This window comes from Bos javanicus, chromosome 24 (genome assembly GCF_032452875.1).
Source record: "Bos javanicus breed banteng chromosome 24, ARS-OSU_banteng_1.0, whole genome shotgun sequence".
Classification (NCBI taxonomy): Eukaryota; Metazoa; Chordata; class Mammalia; order Artiodactyla; family Bovidae; genus Bos; species Bos javanicus.
Genome location: NC_083891.1, coordinates 50376283 through 50392161, shown reverse-complemented (window position 1 = coordinate 50392161; position 15879 = coordinate 50376283). Strand labels below are relative to the sequence as shown.

The following is a 15879-nucleotide window of genomic DNA, read 5'->3' as shown; positions in this document are numbered from 1 at the left end:
GGAGTTGGTGATGGACAGGGAAGCCTGGCATACTGCAGTCCATGGGGTCACAAAGAGTTGGGCATGACTGAGCAAACCAGTGGTCATGTATGGATGTGAGAGTTGGACTGTGAAGAAAGCTGAGCACTGAAGAATTGATGCTTTTGAACTGTGGTGTTGAAGACTCTTGAGAGTCCCTTGGACTGCAAGGAGATCCAACCAGTCCATTCTGAAGGAGATCAGCCCTGGCATTTCTTTGGAAGGAATGATGCTAAAGCTGAAACTCCAGTACTTTGGCCACCTCATGCGAAGAGTTGACTCATTGGAAAAGACTCTGATGCTGGGAGGGATTGGGGGCAGGAGGAGAAGGGAACGACAGAGGATGAGATGGCTGGATGGCATCACTGACTCGATGGACGTGAGTCTGAGTGAACTCCAGGAGTTGGTGATGGACAGGGAGGCCTGGTGTGCTGCGATTCATGGGGTTGCAAAGAGTCGGACACGACTGAGCGACTGAAGTGAACTGAACTGAGGAAATGAACTGAACTGAACCAAAATGGCAATATAGACTCAGAAGGAATTTTGAGAGAATATATGTGTCAAAATAAAATTTATAACAACGAGAAATAATGCTAAATATATCAAAAGCATGAATATGAAGTTCGGAAAGTTCTGAGACAGAGTTCTACTTTGCGAATAGTCTTCTAGGTTGCTTCACACCAATTCTCCATTTGGTAACAGGGAGAAAAACTCTATAAAATATATTAAACATATGTTTCAAGGAAATAGGAGTGCAACCTAGATAGGGAGGGCTTGGAGGTAGAGATGGTCAAGATTCACAAAATGAGGAGAACAAGACATTCGAACTCAGCATTTGAAGCTCTCCTCCTTCAGGTGAGTGATTTCAAAAGGAAAATCTGTGGCTGAGAGCCTGAACAGCAAAAGTGTCACGAGTCCCATGATGATGGAAAAAAGGTAAAGTTTATAGACCACTAGGGGTAGGGGTGAGGTGCCAATAAATACTCCAGGGTTTTTGACTTATACTCCAGAGAAAAGGTTAACTGTGAACACAGATGAGGCCTCTCATGGACTACATCCTGATGAACTTACGGGGGATTACCCCAGAAAAGAGGGCTTCCCAGGTTACTTGGTGGTAAAGAATCTGCCTGCCAAGCAGGAGACACAGGAGAAACATGTTTACTTCCTGGTTCAGGAAGATCTCCTGGAGAAGGAAATGGCTACCCACTCCACTACTCTTGCCTGGAGAATCCCATGGACAGAGGAGCCTGGTAGGCCACAGCCCAGGGGGTCACAAAGAACCGGACATGACTTAGTGACTAAACCACCAACCACCACCACCCCAGTCTCCAGAAGGATAGGTAAAGTCCCTGTGGAGGAAGCTAACTTCATCTTGGGCCTCAAATTATTGCTACAGTTCTTTATCTGCACTACCTAGCAGTCAACAAAGAAGTGAAAAGCAAAAGTCGGCTTACGAAGACAAGAACTGGATAACCAAGAAGAAAACAAAACACATAATAGAAATGGATTGATAGAGAGCAAGATATTTGTTACTATCAGATACTTACTTTAATTATAATTCATGTATTCAAGAAATTAAATGCCAAGACAAAATTTTAGTAGAGAACCAAGAGCTATACAAAAGCATCAAATAAACATTCAAAAATTGTTAAAACTGTGAAGTGTGATAGGCCATGCACCTAGAGCCTGTGCTCCACGAGAGAGGCCACAGCAATGAGAAGCCCGCACACCCCAAGTAGCTCCCAATTGCCACAACCAGAGAAAGACCATGAGCTGCAATGAAGACCCAACACAACCAAAAATAAAGAAATAATCACAATTAAAAATAAATAAATAAAAAAACCTGTGAGGTGTGATGATGATACTGTGATTATATTTTTAAAATAATTCTTAACTTTTGAGAGATATACTGTAATATTAATAATAAAATGATACACCTGAGGCTGGCTTCCTAATCTAAGGTGAGTAGGATGTCAAAGAAACAAGACTGGCAATAAGCTGACCACTTCTGAAGCAGAATATTGGTACATGATGGGATTCCCCAGTGGTTCACTGGTAAAGAATCCACCTACAATGCAGGAGACCTGGGTTCAATCCCTGGGTCGGGAAGATCCCCTGGAGAAGGGAACCCACTCCAGTATTCTTGCCTGGAAAATCCCATGGACAGAGGAGCCTGGCTGTCTACAGTTCATGGGGTCACAAAGGATTTAGATATGACTTAGCAACTAAATAACAAAAACATTGGTACACGGGAGTTAAATTATATCATTCTTTCTACTTTTGTATATACCTCAAATTTTCCATAATAAAACAACTTTTAATAGAGATAGAACACTAAAAATTAAGACATATGAATTATTCTTAAGGCCATGTCTCAATAATTACTGCTATATATCACTGTTAAACAAGGTTTTAAAAATCACTTCCTGAACAGTAAGGATTTACTGTATAGCAAAGGGAACTACATTTGATATCTTGTAAAAACCTAAAATGGAAAAGAATACAAAAAACAGAAAAAAGAAAAAAAAAACAAACCCAAATCACTTTGCTGTATACTTGAAACTAACACAATATTGTACCCAAATTAAAAAGAAAAAACCTACTTCCTAGAGCCTCTTAAAGGTCACTTGCAAGAACAATACAGAAAAGGATTACATTGTGGAGATTACAACTATATCCCTATGGAATAGGAGGGGAAAATCCAACTGTTCCAATGGTATATAAGCAGATATTTATAACTGGAATATAAACCAGTGGCAGTGGCAAAGAATTCAAAAGAACTAAAATTTAAACTCTCCTTAATAGAGGGAAAATAATAGACATAACCATTTCATATTGTTATTAATACCTCTGTAAGCGTGTATGCTTCTTCAGCTGTGCACTCAGCCTGTGCCGTAGGATTACTTAATGCAAATATTATAGGCCTTTCATTGATTTCAGCCATTGCTTTGATTACACCAGGAGTGAAAAGTCGGCCAGCTCCTGCAACTCCTATCATAAGTAAAGGGGAGAAAAAAGCAACTTCATTACAAGTAAAACACAGCATTCCCATCAACAGCATTTCTACAACAGGTTTAACATAACAAAAGCACAGGTAAACTCCCATTACAAAGATAAAATTCTGCATTGCTAAGATAATTCCAATCTTACATCTGAAAAGAGAAACAATAAAAACACTAAAATTTCTACTTAAATATTTATTATCTACCCCAGACATAGTAAATTGTGAGCAAAAAAAAAAAAAAGAGTATAAGACAACCTCCAGGGAATTCCCTGACAGTCCAGTGGTTAGGATTCTATGCTCCCAAATGCAGGGGGCACAGGTTTGATCCCTGGTCAGGGAACTAAGATTCTGCATGCTACATGGTGCAACAGGGAAAAGAAAAAAAAGACTACTTCCATCATGTAATTGTTGTCTAATAAGCATAGAGCTTCAGTTTTAAAAGGTGAAGAGTTCCGCAAACTGGCTGTACAATGTGAATGCATTTAACACTACCTCATTGTATACTTTTAAATGGGTATGATGGCAAATTTTAAGTTATATATATTTTACCACAATTAAAATTCTTTTTTAAATGAAAAAGTTGCATCTCTAAATGTTAACTTGTTATACTCTGTGGTACTCATTATAAAATAATAGGAGTTTAGAAGGGAAAAAAAGATCTTCTTGACTATAGTCATCCACTTTCTTGATAGAGATCAGTTTAATGAACTTTTAGTAAGCTCTGACAATGTCTCAGACACTGTATGTAGGTCACTGGGATATAAAAGTGAGTATAATGCAGGCAGCTTAGGAGTTGAGAGAGAAAACAACAGAGTAAAGAGAAAACCAGAAGACCAGTCCCGGGCGCTCAGTGTGCAGCGCACAGAGGCATGGCTGAAAGAAGAACTCAGCCCAGAGTGGGAACTGGGATGACAAGGAGCACCTCAGCTGAACGCTTACGTAGTTCATCCAATGAAAAGACTTACATTCAACAGTCAAAGAAAGTTTAAATTCCATTTTATAAACTGACATGTAATAAAGAGAAATACTGATCTGGAGACCAGAATTTTAGTGCTTCCTCTGTTACTCCTGGCTATATGAGATACTCACAACATCTCAGGCAAGTTGTTTAATAACTCTGCGCTTGTTTTCCTCATGTGAAAAAGGAATGTATACTCAGTGTTTTCCCATGTGGTCACATGGGGTATGTGGACATATTCTTAGGAATCCATGAGTTCTAAAAGAATGAAACATTTTTTTTCTCATTTCCTTCATCCTCCAGGGCCGGAGTCAATGGACAGATTCTTAGGTTTCCATATTGAGTCAACCCACCCCAGTATTCTTGCCTGGGAAATCCTATAGACAGAGGAGCCTGGTGAGCTATAGTCTTGTGGGGGTCACAAAAGCATCGGACATGACTTAGCAACTAAACAACAAAAAACTGAGTTCTGAGAGAAATGCACTCACAATCTTAAACATTACTTCCCACTCTAAAAAATTGTGAGTTTCAATCAGTAAAGAACCTAATATCCTTTTCCTAACCATAAAAACTGTTGGTGACTTAAAACAGTTTACTATTTAAAATTCCATAGGGCTCCTCCAAGAAATTGGTAAAATATAAGAAAAATGATACATATATATGTGTGTGTGTGTATATATATGATATATATATGTGTGTGTATATATATATGATGTATATATATATATGATGTATATATATATATGATACATATATAAAATGATATATATATAATGATATATGTATACAAATCTTATTATAGCTGTATAGGAAATGAAATAGTCCCTCTTTTAAATACTCTTTACATTTTCTGTTAATGCTATGTTACACAGTCTGATGACAGCTATTAAATGCCTGACTCTTAAAACATACCAAAAGCTTTCAGCTTTGTTGTCAATGAAAATCTTTGACTCTGCAAGGGATTTTCTTGGTACAGTCTGTCAAATAACCTTGGTCTTTTTCAGGTTTTGAGCCCACCAGTCATACCAACTCTAAAAGCAAAGCATGAGCAATCACACAGCTTCTAGAAGTTAAAAGTACAAGCAACATCTGTTAACAGAACTGTATACACTGTACCTAAAAGCTATCACATACAACACAGGGAACACAGCCAACATTTTTAATAACTATGAATGGAGTACAACCTTTAAAATTTGTGAATCACTACACTGTACAGCTGTCACTTATATGATACTGCACATCAAGTATACTTCAGTTAAAAAAAAAAGCTATCACATCTATAGTGACCTAAATGGGAAGGAAATCCAAAAAGAGGGGGAATATAGGCATACATATAGCTGATTCACTTTGCTGTACAGCAGAAGCCAATGCATCATTGTAAAGCGACTATATTCCAATAAAGATCAATTTAAAAACAAAGCTATCACAGAAACATATATGCTCAAAGCTAGGTAAAATATGTCACTTCACTTTTAGTAATCCTGCATGCAAATTAGGCCTGGCATTATACAGGTAAGTAACAGAATGACTTGGCAACAACTTTACTCACCAATTATAGCTGAAGGCTTAAGTATATTTACTGCCTCTTCAAAAGTATCAGGTAGGCTCTCTGGAGCTGAGTGAGCAAATGCTTCCTGATGACTTTCTATTTTAGCTTTCCGCCCCTGAATTTTTAGATAAAATACAATTTTTTAGTAAATGTTTATTGAGGATTAGTTGAGAAGACATCATTATAAGTCACATATTGTTACTACAGTAAGAATGTTTCTTTTTCATTTACATTTCTCTTCAACTCATTATCTTCCAATTCTTTCTTCATACTGCCCATAAACCCAAATATAAAACATGCGTCAAATTCCATTATAACCAAAAATTTCTAATCCCTTTCAAAAACTCATTTACTCTGTGAAGTCTTCCTAAATCCAACAGGGCACAAAGGCATACAATTCTTTATGTGAGCTAGCTGCATTTTAGAGCTTAGAATTTCATATTTCAGAAATGTCTTATGATAATATATTATAAGTGCTAGTTGCTCAGTCGTGTCTGACTCTGCGATCCCATGGACTATAGCCCACCAAGCTCCTCTGTCCATGGGATTCTCCAGGCAAGAATACTAGGGTGTGTAATTTATCACAAACACTCTCTCAGTGGGCACTCCACAACTGAACGGAAGTTATGAATAGTCACATCAAGTACAAAAGGTGAAAATTAGAAATATCATCTTTGGTCTTGCTACTAAAGTTAGCATAAATTTCAGGTCTGTCAGATTTATTACCAAATGAATTTCAGGAAAAACTCAGGGATTTCAGAATTTTAGATAGACATTATGGACTTATACTACCAAGAGTTCAGGAAAGGGGAATTCTGGTTTAAAAGAGCTGAATGAAGTAATATGCTTTCCTCACCAAATCCCAGGTCAAAACCCATTAAAAATAAACTCCTTAGTAGTGTCACAAGTGTGGGAGATATACCACTGACATGTTAGAACAGTGATGAATTTCTCAATAGTTTAAAGCAAACAAAAACATGTTGAATGCAAAAACCAACCAGGATGACAAATTCATATCCTTATTTCGGCAAAAGAAAAGACCTCCCTCGGCAAAGGTGATTTTTTACATCAGAGTTCCAGACAAGCCCCAGCTTGTCTGTGATGACAAGCAGGGGCCTGGAAAAGCAAAACTCCATCATCACTTGGCTGGGGAATTAACTAAAAGACTGAAATACAGCCTCAGTAGATCCAAGTTCTCAGAACAGTGGCTTAACATGCTTGCTCCCAAGAAGACCACATCTCTTCCATGAGGGCTTCAATCGGAAACTCTCAAAGTCTCAAAAAAGAGGGCAGTGTTTTGAGTCCCAAGAAGAGATACAAAGCCTAAAACTCATGCTAAAGGAAAAACACACCCTGAACTTGCAGATGCACATACATCATCCTAGACTTGATTACTGCAAACATGATAAAGAACCAAAACATTTATGAAAACAAACATCACAAACAGAAGCACCAAACTCATTGTGTACTAGCAAAAATATATACACTCTCCAATGGTCTTCCAGGTACAAGGTCTCAATAATCCTTGCATCTGACATACAAGTAAATCTGGCAGTTATAGCTTTGGGAGGAGGCACAGTTGAATGACTAACAGCATAGGATTCATAGTCAGGCTACTTGGGTGGAATTCCACCTCCATGACTTACAAGCTTGGAAAAATGACCTGACCTTTTTAAACCTCTTCCCTCATTTGTAAAATTTCAAAAAATTTTTGATAAGATCAAATGAGATTGGGAAAAAAAAGGTTAAATAAGTTAATCACAATGTGTGATACACTTTTTAAATACTTAAAAAATTATTTAAAATTTAAACATTCAAGATTTTTCATTCATATACTTCAGTTTTTTATTTCATTTTTTGTACTAATAGAATACTGTTACTAATTAAGAAAAGATTTCAGGAACTAGAGCAAAGTAAATGATATAAGCTTGCTCCAAAGATGTAAATGACAAGTAGTTTATAAATATCAATAAACACCACAGAAATATAACAACATTGTGTACTGCATAAGCTCAACTATGAAACAGTTTACCTATTCTTTGATGTGTTACACAGTATAGGATACAAGGCATTTCTTGAGCTATTAGAAATGGCGATCAATGATAGGAAGGTGGGCAAGAATAAAGGATACCAAGTTGACCTGGGATAAACCTGTCATCCATCATTTCACCTTAGGAATACATGCCTTTTTCTGGGGAAAAGGTCCATAAATTTCTATTAGATTGCTACAAGAGACTGTGATCTCCAAAGAGTTAAAGGATTTCTGTTCAAATGATCAGATGTCCTGCTAACAATTTAATTAGGAACTTCTGACTTCCCATTAAAAGCCACTAGGTTTAAAAGAGTCAGGAGTCAGAAAACAAAGCAAGAAAGAATACATCTGGTGCCAACATAGACATTATGATTTGAATATGAAAAGAAAACTCTAAAAATATCATTATAACAACATACTTTTGCTTCTCCAAGGTTTAGAATACCTTACCTTAAATAATAAACCAAACTTGTCAACCATCCAAATTTTCTTTCGTGCCTCTTCTTCTGAGAGGCCATTTTCAACCATAGCCATAACTATCAGATTTGCAATTCCAAGAGCAGCCTGTCCAACAAAACAGAAATTTCAAAAACAAAGATTAGAGTGTGATGCGATAAGTTACTTTATATATGAGAATTATATGGTATGAGAAATACTGGATCTATTCTTCCCTTATGAAGCACACAAAACTTGATTCTTTGTGATATTTTTCCAAAGATTTTAAATTACCTATTTCACAACAGAGATCTTGAATTTATGCCCTCTATCTCAACAAAATTAGAAGTTCATTATGCCCCATTTTCCAGTCTAAAGCACAGTGTTGGTTTTCAAACTTAAAAGCTCACAGAAACTTACCTCTCCTGCTCCAAGAAATAAGATTCTATGATCTGAGATCGGTTTCCTAATGACTTTTTGCGCGGCAAGCAGACCGGCCAGAGCCACCGCAGCCGTCCCTGTAAGAGAGGCAAAACATGGTACAGTGAAAAGTGGGCACACTACAAAAAAGGTTTAAGCAGGAATAAAAAACCTAAGTTTTTGTTTTTGCTTTACCTTGAATATCATCATTGAAGGTACAGTATTTTTCTCGGTATTTTCTCAAGAACCTGAATGCATTATGATTTCCAAAGTCTTCAAACTGAATAAGTGTGTTCTGTCCATATCTAAAAAACAGCAAAGCCCGTTATGGTTGTGATGAAATACCACTTTTAAACATTTTTAAAATAATATACTAAGTTAGTTCACTTAAGGCCACACTAACAATTTTTAGAGTCTGTGAAAGACTAGACTCAACATATAGAAAAATCTATTATTCAGAAAAATTTATGGGATGGTTAAAATGAATGTAGCACCATGATGGACCAAAGGGATACTAATCTGTACAAACTATTTTCAAGTGCCAAAGACTGTATAGTCCATGCAGTTGCAAAGAGTTGGACACGACTGAGTTACTTTCACTTTTCACTTTCAGGGGGGTGCCCAGCACATATATACACAAATAACTTCCTAAAAAGGAAGAGATTTCTGTCTCTGAGTCTCAAAAAGTATGTGTTTGATATGTGAATTTTCATTACGTTCACAGTTAACAGCAACACAGTAAAGTATATATTAAATAAGCAGTTTAAAAAACAACTGCTGTATGAGTTCACTGGCTTTCAAAAAAAGATATCAGTCATCTTGGTGAGGTAAAGTATGGGGAGGCATGAAAGGAGGTGGAACTTTATTTGGGTTCCAAAAGAACAGAAAGTAAAGTGGTAGGAAGAAATACAAGGTCTATTTTGCTGTTCCTGAATTTTCAAATCTGGCTACATATTTCAGAGTTTATATAAAAGTATAAGGGAGAAGTTGGTTAAGGGAGGTTAGAGCCAGATAAGGGAGAATTCTGAAAGCAAAACTGGGGAAGGGGACTTTTTTCTGTGTCTGATACAGAATCACTGAAGGCTTGAGAAGGGAAAAATTCATCTAAGACTCCCTGGAGGAAGGATAAAGCTGCCAGTGAGGCGTAGCACATATCAAATGCACAGAGAGATGAGAAAGAAGGGAAAATAATCAGGAAGGTACTGAGGCACGAAAACAAGAAGACGTGAAGCAGAAGCCACAGGAAGTGAAAGGGATAATTATGAGACATCAGAATGAACAAACAGAACTTGATGATGAGGACCACACCTGGGAAGAGGGAAAAGCAACTGAAATGCCAAGGCAGCCTGGATGACTAAAAAGGGGAAGAGGAAGAGGTGGCAATGTCTGGGATGATAAAAAGTTTAGTTTTAGATATGGCAACAACTTTGACTCTGAAAAGGAGTTAATTTTTAGGATCATCCATGTACCAGTAATCTAAAAGGTAGGGCAGGAAAGCTTCCTGGGCAGTCCAGTGTTTAAGATTTCATGCTTCCACTGCAAGGGGCACAGGTCTGAGCCCTGGCTGGGGCACTAAGATCCTGTATGCCACCAGGGGCAGCCAGGAAAAAAAAAAAAAGGTAGCGCAGGGCTAGATCATAAAATGTTTGGACTTTACCCTTCAGCAATAGGAAATTAAGCCAAAGAATGACATAACAAACAGTATGTCAGTAGTTTAAAAACAGTAGTTTTTAAAAGACTAATCTGGTGGTAAGGTGGAGAGGAAACGGTGAGGAGAGAAGCTAGAGGAAGATTCTGAAGAATCCAAAAGAGACATGAGGATCTGCAAAGAGGCTGTGGCAATGGAAAAGAAAAGATGCATTTCTGAGGCTTGTACGGGGTAGTACAAGGGATGTGAGGACTGAATGACACTATATGGGTTTGACAGAAGAGAAGGAAGAGTCAAAGATTAGACAAGATCAAAGGTTTGGTGATGAGGGTACATGCTACTGCTATTAACAGAGGCTAGATTTATTAAAGATAGGCAACAGGTAAAGCGTCTGTCTGCAGTGCAGGAGACCTGGGTTCGATCCCTGAGTAGGGAAGATCCCCTGGAGAAGGAAATGGCAACCTAGTCCAGTACTCTTGCCTGGAAGATCCCATGGACAGAGGAGCCCGGTAGGCTATAGTCCATGGGGTTGCAAAGAGTCGACATGACTGAGCAACTTCACTTTCACTTTCAGACAATTTAGAAAGGGAAGGAGATAGCAACAAAACCTCTAGAGGGAGGATTCCAGCTATTGGAAATGCAAGCCTCAGAGGAAGGTGGGACTACAGAGATAGGTTTTCATGGGCTGAGAGTCACAAGCATAAAAGTCACAGGCTACATGACTCAAAAGAGGAAAGAACTATATACTCACCCACATTTACCAGAAGAGAACAAGAAAAAAATCAGTGGAGATGACAAAGGAAACAAAAACGGCTAGAGAAAGATTAAGTCAGGAAAGTCTTTTAGTTCAAGAGAAGAGAAAATTTCAAGGATGTAGCAGTGGAAAACCTGGTCAGATGCTGCAGACAGGAGGAGAGAAAAGACCAAAATTTAAAATATGAAAGCTGCACAAGAATTTCACTGAAATGGTGAAGTGAGCCTGGATGCTGAGGGTTGAAAGAACTGCACAGTGAAGGTATTACTTAGGAGCAGTGAGTATAGACTTCAAGATTTCAGTGTGCTCAGGATGTCAGATAACTGAGGAAAGCAAAGCAGGAGCATTACTACCACATATCAGTACATCAAACTGGGCAGGAAAGAACCAAAGTTCTCAAACGTTTAATCTCCTCTATCTTCACAAAAGATAAAGGAAAACAAAACAGTGGTTCTATTTTTTTAAGACGCTTTCATATACTCAAACTTTAGAAAAAATACCTGTCAGTAATGGCCTTCATAAACTCATCAATTAGGTCATCGTAACGCTGTGATCGATCTCTTTTCTGATATAAACCCATATAAAATGGATCCTTTAAGAGGGCCTATAAAACAGAACAAACATAAATGTGAAGTTTTTTGTTACATAACCAATGTAAACATATTCTGTAAAATAGAAACTGTAAAGTATAAAAAAGTTAATAATTATTATAACAATATAACTATATTGCTCTTCTTAAAAAACTTTTAATAGTATTAATCTATTGTTATTCATATAGATACTAAAAGAGGTTTAAGAAAAAGGCTAACATCTAATCACAGAATTTTCTCTTCTTATCTTTAAAAGAGGGATGCAATAAAGCTGTGGGAGAAGGATCAGAGAGGGAAAGTAATTTTACTCACCGGATTATCAGTTCCTACGTCAATACACACAGGCAGACATCTATCAGGCCGTATTCCCGCACAAGCTGTATACAAACAAAGTTTTCCTACTGGAATTCCCATTCCATAGACACCCAGATCTCCAAGACCTAGAATTCTCTCTCCATCAGTCACCACGACAGCCTTAATCACAAAAAAAATACCAATTAAAAGTTTTCCAAAATGGAGCACTAAACAAAAGCATTTTTAAAAAAGACTCTCTTCATCACAAAATAGCACGTATTCTATTATTCCATTCACATGAATACGTAAATCTACAGAGAAAGAAAGTACATTAGTGGTTGTCTAGGGCTGGGGAGAAGGGAATGACCACTAATGGGTACAGGGCTTTTCTGGCGGGTGGGGATGAGGGAGCTGTGATGAAAGTCTTCTAAATTATAATGGCTGTACAACTCCAAATATACTACAAATTACTGAATTTACATTTTAAGCTGGTGAATTGCATTGTCTGTGCATCATATCTCAGAAAAGCTATTAAATAAAAAAGAAATTAAAAAAATATTTTCTTCACATATTTTCACTCTCACTTTAAAAAATAAAATTGTTTCTTAACTAACTTTTAAAATAAACCACCCAAGAATATTTAAAATTCGAGGATTTCTAGACTCTAGATGTAAAAAGGAGAATTAACTAGATTTGATTTCTTTGTCTCTGGTTTAGGAGTAGAATGCTTCTGACTAGAAAGTGTTAAATGTTAGTCGCTCAGTCATGTCCATGTGACCCCATGGACTATAGCCCACCAGGCTCCTCTGTCCTTGGAATTCTCCAGGCAAGAATCTGGAGTGGTTTGCCATTTCCTTCTCCAGGAAAGAACCTGGACATCCTGCATTGCAAGCCGATTCTTTATTGTCTGAATTACCAGGGAAGCCCCCTGACTAGAGGATCAACTTAAATATGTTCAAATGACTAAACAGGGTAGGGAGGAACAAACTGCTGATAAGGATTAATCCTAAGAGAAAAATAAGTGAAGTCCTCAGTCGTGTCCGACTCTTTGCGACTCTATGGACTGTAGCCCACTAGGCTTCTCTGTCCATGGGATTCTCCAGGCAAAAATACTGGAGTGTGTTGCCATCTGGAGTTTAGAAATCACATGCTACTCCAAACAACAACTGAAGCCAAACAAGAAAAATCTCAGCAATGGTGAAAAAAATGGAAAATAAAAAATATACCTACAAAGTTTTAAGATGATACTATGAACTTAATGATCTGACTGAATTTTTTCTAGGCTCTTTGAACAAATGATAATTCAAAGATTATTTTGGTGAGGAAGACACGCAACAAAGGCAAGCAAGATTACTGCCTATAATAAACACAAAAGCCTACAAAAAGATCTTAAATAAGTCCTTAGTTTTTGTTTTGTGAAAGACAGCCAGATTGATTAAGAATCTAAATCTACCTTGGATTTATAAGAAAAAAGACATAATGAATCCTCCTCATCACCCACCAGAATAGAAGTTTTTAGGGCATTTTAATGTATTTTCTTTACCTAGAACAATATTAATTGAAGGCAGGAGGTACCAGTGGTACTGAAGTGAGCAGGCTCACCTTACTGCAATTGCTTTCCCACGGCAAACTCTATACCATCCCCTTTTGTAAAGACAATCATGATTTTCTCAGAGCACTAAATCTGCATGTATGTAAGTATAAAGTAAAACAGAGCAACAATGAAAAAAACTGTTCTTGGAAATTGAGAGGTAACTTACATAGGAAGAAAAAACATTGTGAAAGGAAGGTTGTGCTATTAGTACCTTAACATGATTTTCTGGCCAGTTATCCACAATTGATCTAACATGACCTCTGTCTGAGATTGAAATAAATAATCCCCTGCAACAGAACAAAAACACCTTTGCATTTCATGACAGTTTTTGGTTTTTTTCTAAGTTTTTGTTCATAATTGGAATATTTAGATATTTTAATAAAAACATCAAGACACAGTGTAGTTTCCAAGCAGATCTAAGTAACACTGGTTTATTTTCAAATATTTTCAGCTACTTGAAGCTGTAATTGCATTGTTCACACAGTAGCTGCAACAAAGATTCTTATTAAATGATGCAATCATTTTACCCAAGAAGAAATGTATCCATATCTCCTGCTCAAATAAACTCAATATACCTCCATAAAATACCTCCAAAAATCAATATAAAGACATCCCATCAATGCAACAGAACATGAAACCACTAAGTAAACTACTGTTAAAAGTCACTGGAGTTTGAAATCTGAAGAAGCAGGAAGGGAGAGAGGAAAACTACAGTAATCTCAAATAAAAAATACATCCTTGCAGCATTAGGAAAAAGGAAAAAGTTATTCTAAATACAGTATATTGTTATCCAATTGAGATAATCAATCCAGGTTTCAAAAAAGGAAGAGAGAAGGGAAAGAGAGAGAAAGAAACATAGGTTCTGGACAACAGGGCAAGTAGAAATGAGGGCCAACAGGTTCTTATATTTAACTTTCTCATTGACATCTTTAAAAAAATTTTTTTTATTGAAGTATAGCTGATTCACAATGTTGTGTTAATTTCTGCTGTACATCAGTGATTCAGTTTTATATATATATATATATACATACACACACACACACACATTCTTTTTGATATTCTTTTCCATTATGGCTTATCACAGAACACTAAATATAGTTCCCTTGGCCATACAGTAGGATCTTGTTTATCCATTCTTCTCATTGACATCTTAACTCTGGCATTACTATCCTAGCTCAAAGCAGTTTAAACAGTTTCTCAACCATAGCTACCTAGTATAGTAGAATCATCTGATGAGCTTTTTAAAAATTCCAGGGTTCTACCCCAGAGATTCTGATTTAACTGGCCTGGAGTTAACCAACCAAGACTCACCGACCATCTCCTACGTAAAAAAAAAAAAACCCACTGTCACTGCATAAATGATACATAGAATCTGCCCTCATCCAAAAGCTCTTTATGTTTCATGTGAGTTCTTAATTCTGGTGCACAACAAAATCACACCAGGAGCTTTAATGAAACAGTAATACCTGGGCCCAACTCTACACTAAAGGAATCAGAACCTCTGTGTGTATGGTGGAGGGGAGCAGGGCATCAGGATCCTTTTGTTTTCCCTTTATCTTCCCTTTATCTGAACTGAGAAATACTACTACTCTAAGTGAAAATGAAACGATAAAAGAGCTGAAGAGCTGGGCCATATCACAGAAATGTTTAGACACATTAACTGATAGCACAGAACAGACAGTGTTTTCAAAAGTGTCTTCCGGGGAATACCTGTAACACCATCACCGACGGTGTTCATTACAATCCGGACCTCCAGACCTTTCTCTGTTTCATCAGAATCTTGGGAATAGGAAGGAGAGGAAAAGTTGGCAAGGATCAACACTAAGTAAGTCCCACAGATGTTTCCATATGCATGTTAAAGTTTGAGAGCCACCAGACTAGAGGAGAGGAGACTGAGGACAAATGCTGTCACATGGTGTTTGAATTTCTACATTTGTATCAGTATGTAAGCAGGACATTGGAAAGATATAAGGATGGTGGGAAATGACTACAGGTTAGAGGAACAAGACAAGAAAACTCAAATTAAGTAAAAATAGCACTTACACAACACTTAAAAGTTTATAAAGAACTGTCACATCAGTTTCCCCATCTGACCTTCTCAGCAGCTCTTTTAAAGGTACTGAAATCCCTATTTTATGATAAATGGATTCAGAGGGATAAAGTAACTTACTTACTCAAAGGCTTGAGCCAACGCTCACCCCAGCATCCTTTCCACTTAAAATATTTGGAAGTGCTTGAACTATGCTGATAAAAAATGAGATTTACTCTCTTAGTCAGCCAGATTGTCAAAAAGTTTTATGATTATTCTGCAGAATATGCTACCAAAATGGAGAATACTTATTTTTTCGGTACAAAAATGCACAATTTCTCTAACAATCAAAACTTAAAGAAGGTTAGGAATGAATGATGCTATTTCTACAAAATGAAGAATATGACACATTAGATTTTTATGAATCCCTTTCTGTCCAAATTAAGTTTTTGTGGAAGGGAAAAGTTTTTAAGGAAGGGAACTGTGGTTGGATAAGACTGCAACACAAAAAATAGAAATGTAATCGGTGCTGATTTTTTTCCTATATAATAGTT

At 37.0% G+C, this 15879-nt stretch overlaps 1 protein-coding gene across 4 annotated transcripts in view; it reads right to left on the bottom strand.

Moving 5' to 3' along the window:
• Positions 1–15879, bottom strand: part of ME2 (malic enzyme 2) — a 65615-nt gene that overhangs the window by 29487 nt on the left and 20249 nt on the right. For 3 of the 4 annotated variants that reach the window (XM_061400213.1, XM_061400217.1, XM_061400214.1), the window contains 9 exons: positions 15467–15535; positions 13508–13583; positions 11721–11882; positions 11319–11422; positions 8612–8721; positions 8417–8514; positions 8012–8125; positions 5530–5644; positions 2867–3009 (listed from right to left, as the gene is read on the bottom strand). In XM_061400213.1, coding sequence (XP_061256197.1) covers positions 2867–3009; positions 5530–5644; positions 8012–8125; positions 8417–8514; positions 8612–8721; positions 11319–11422; positions 11721–11882; positions 13508–13583; positions 15467–15535 — 991 coding nt within the window. The remainder of the gene's footprint in view (positions 1–2866; positions 3010–5529; positions 5645–8011; positions 8126–8416; positions 8515–8611; positions 8722–11318; positions 11423–11720; positions 11883–13507; positions 13584–15466; positions 15536–15879) is intronic. The other variant, XM_061400216.1, reaches the window with a different exon arrangement.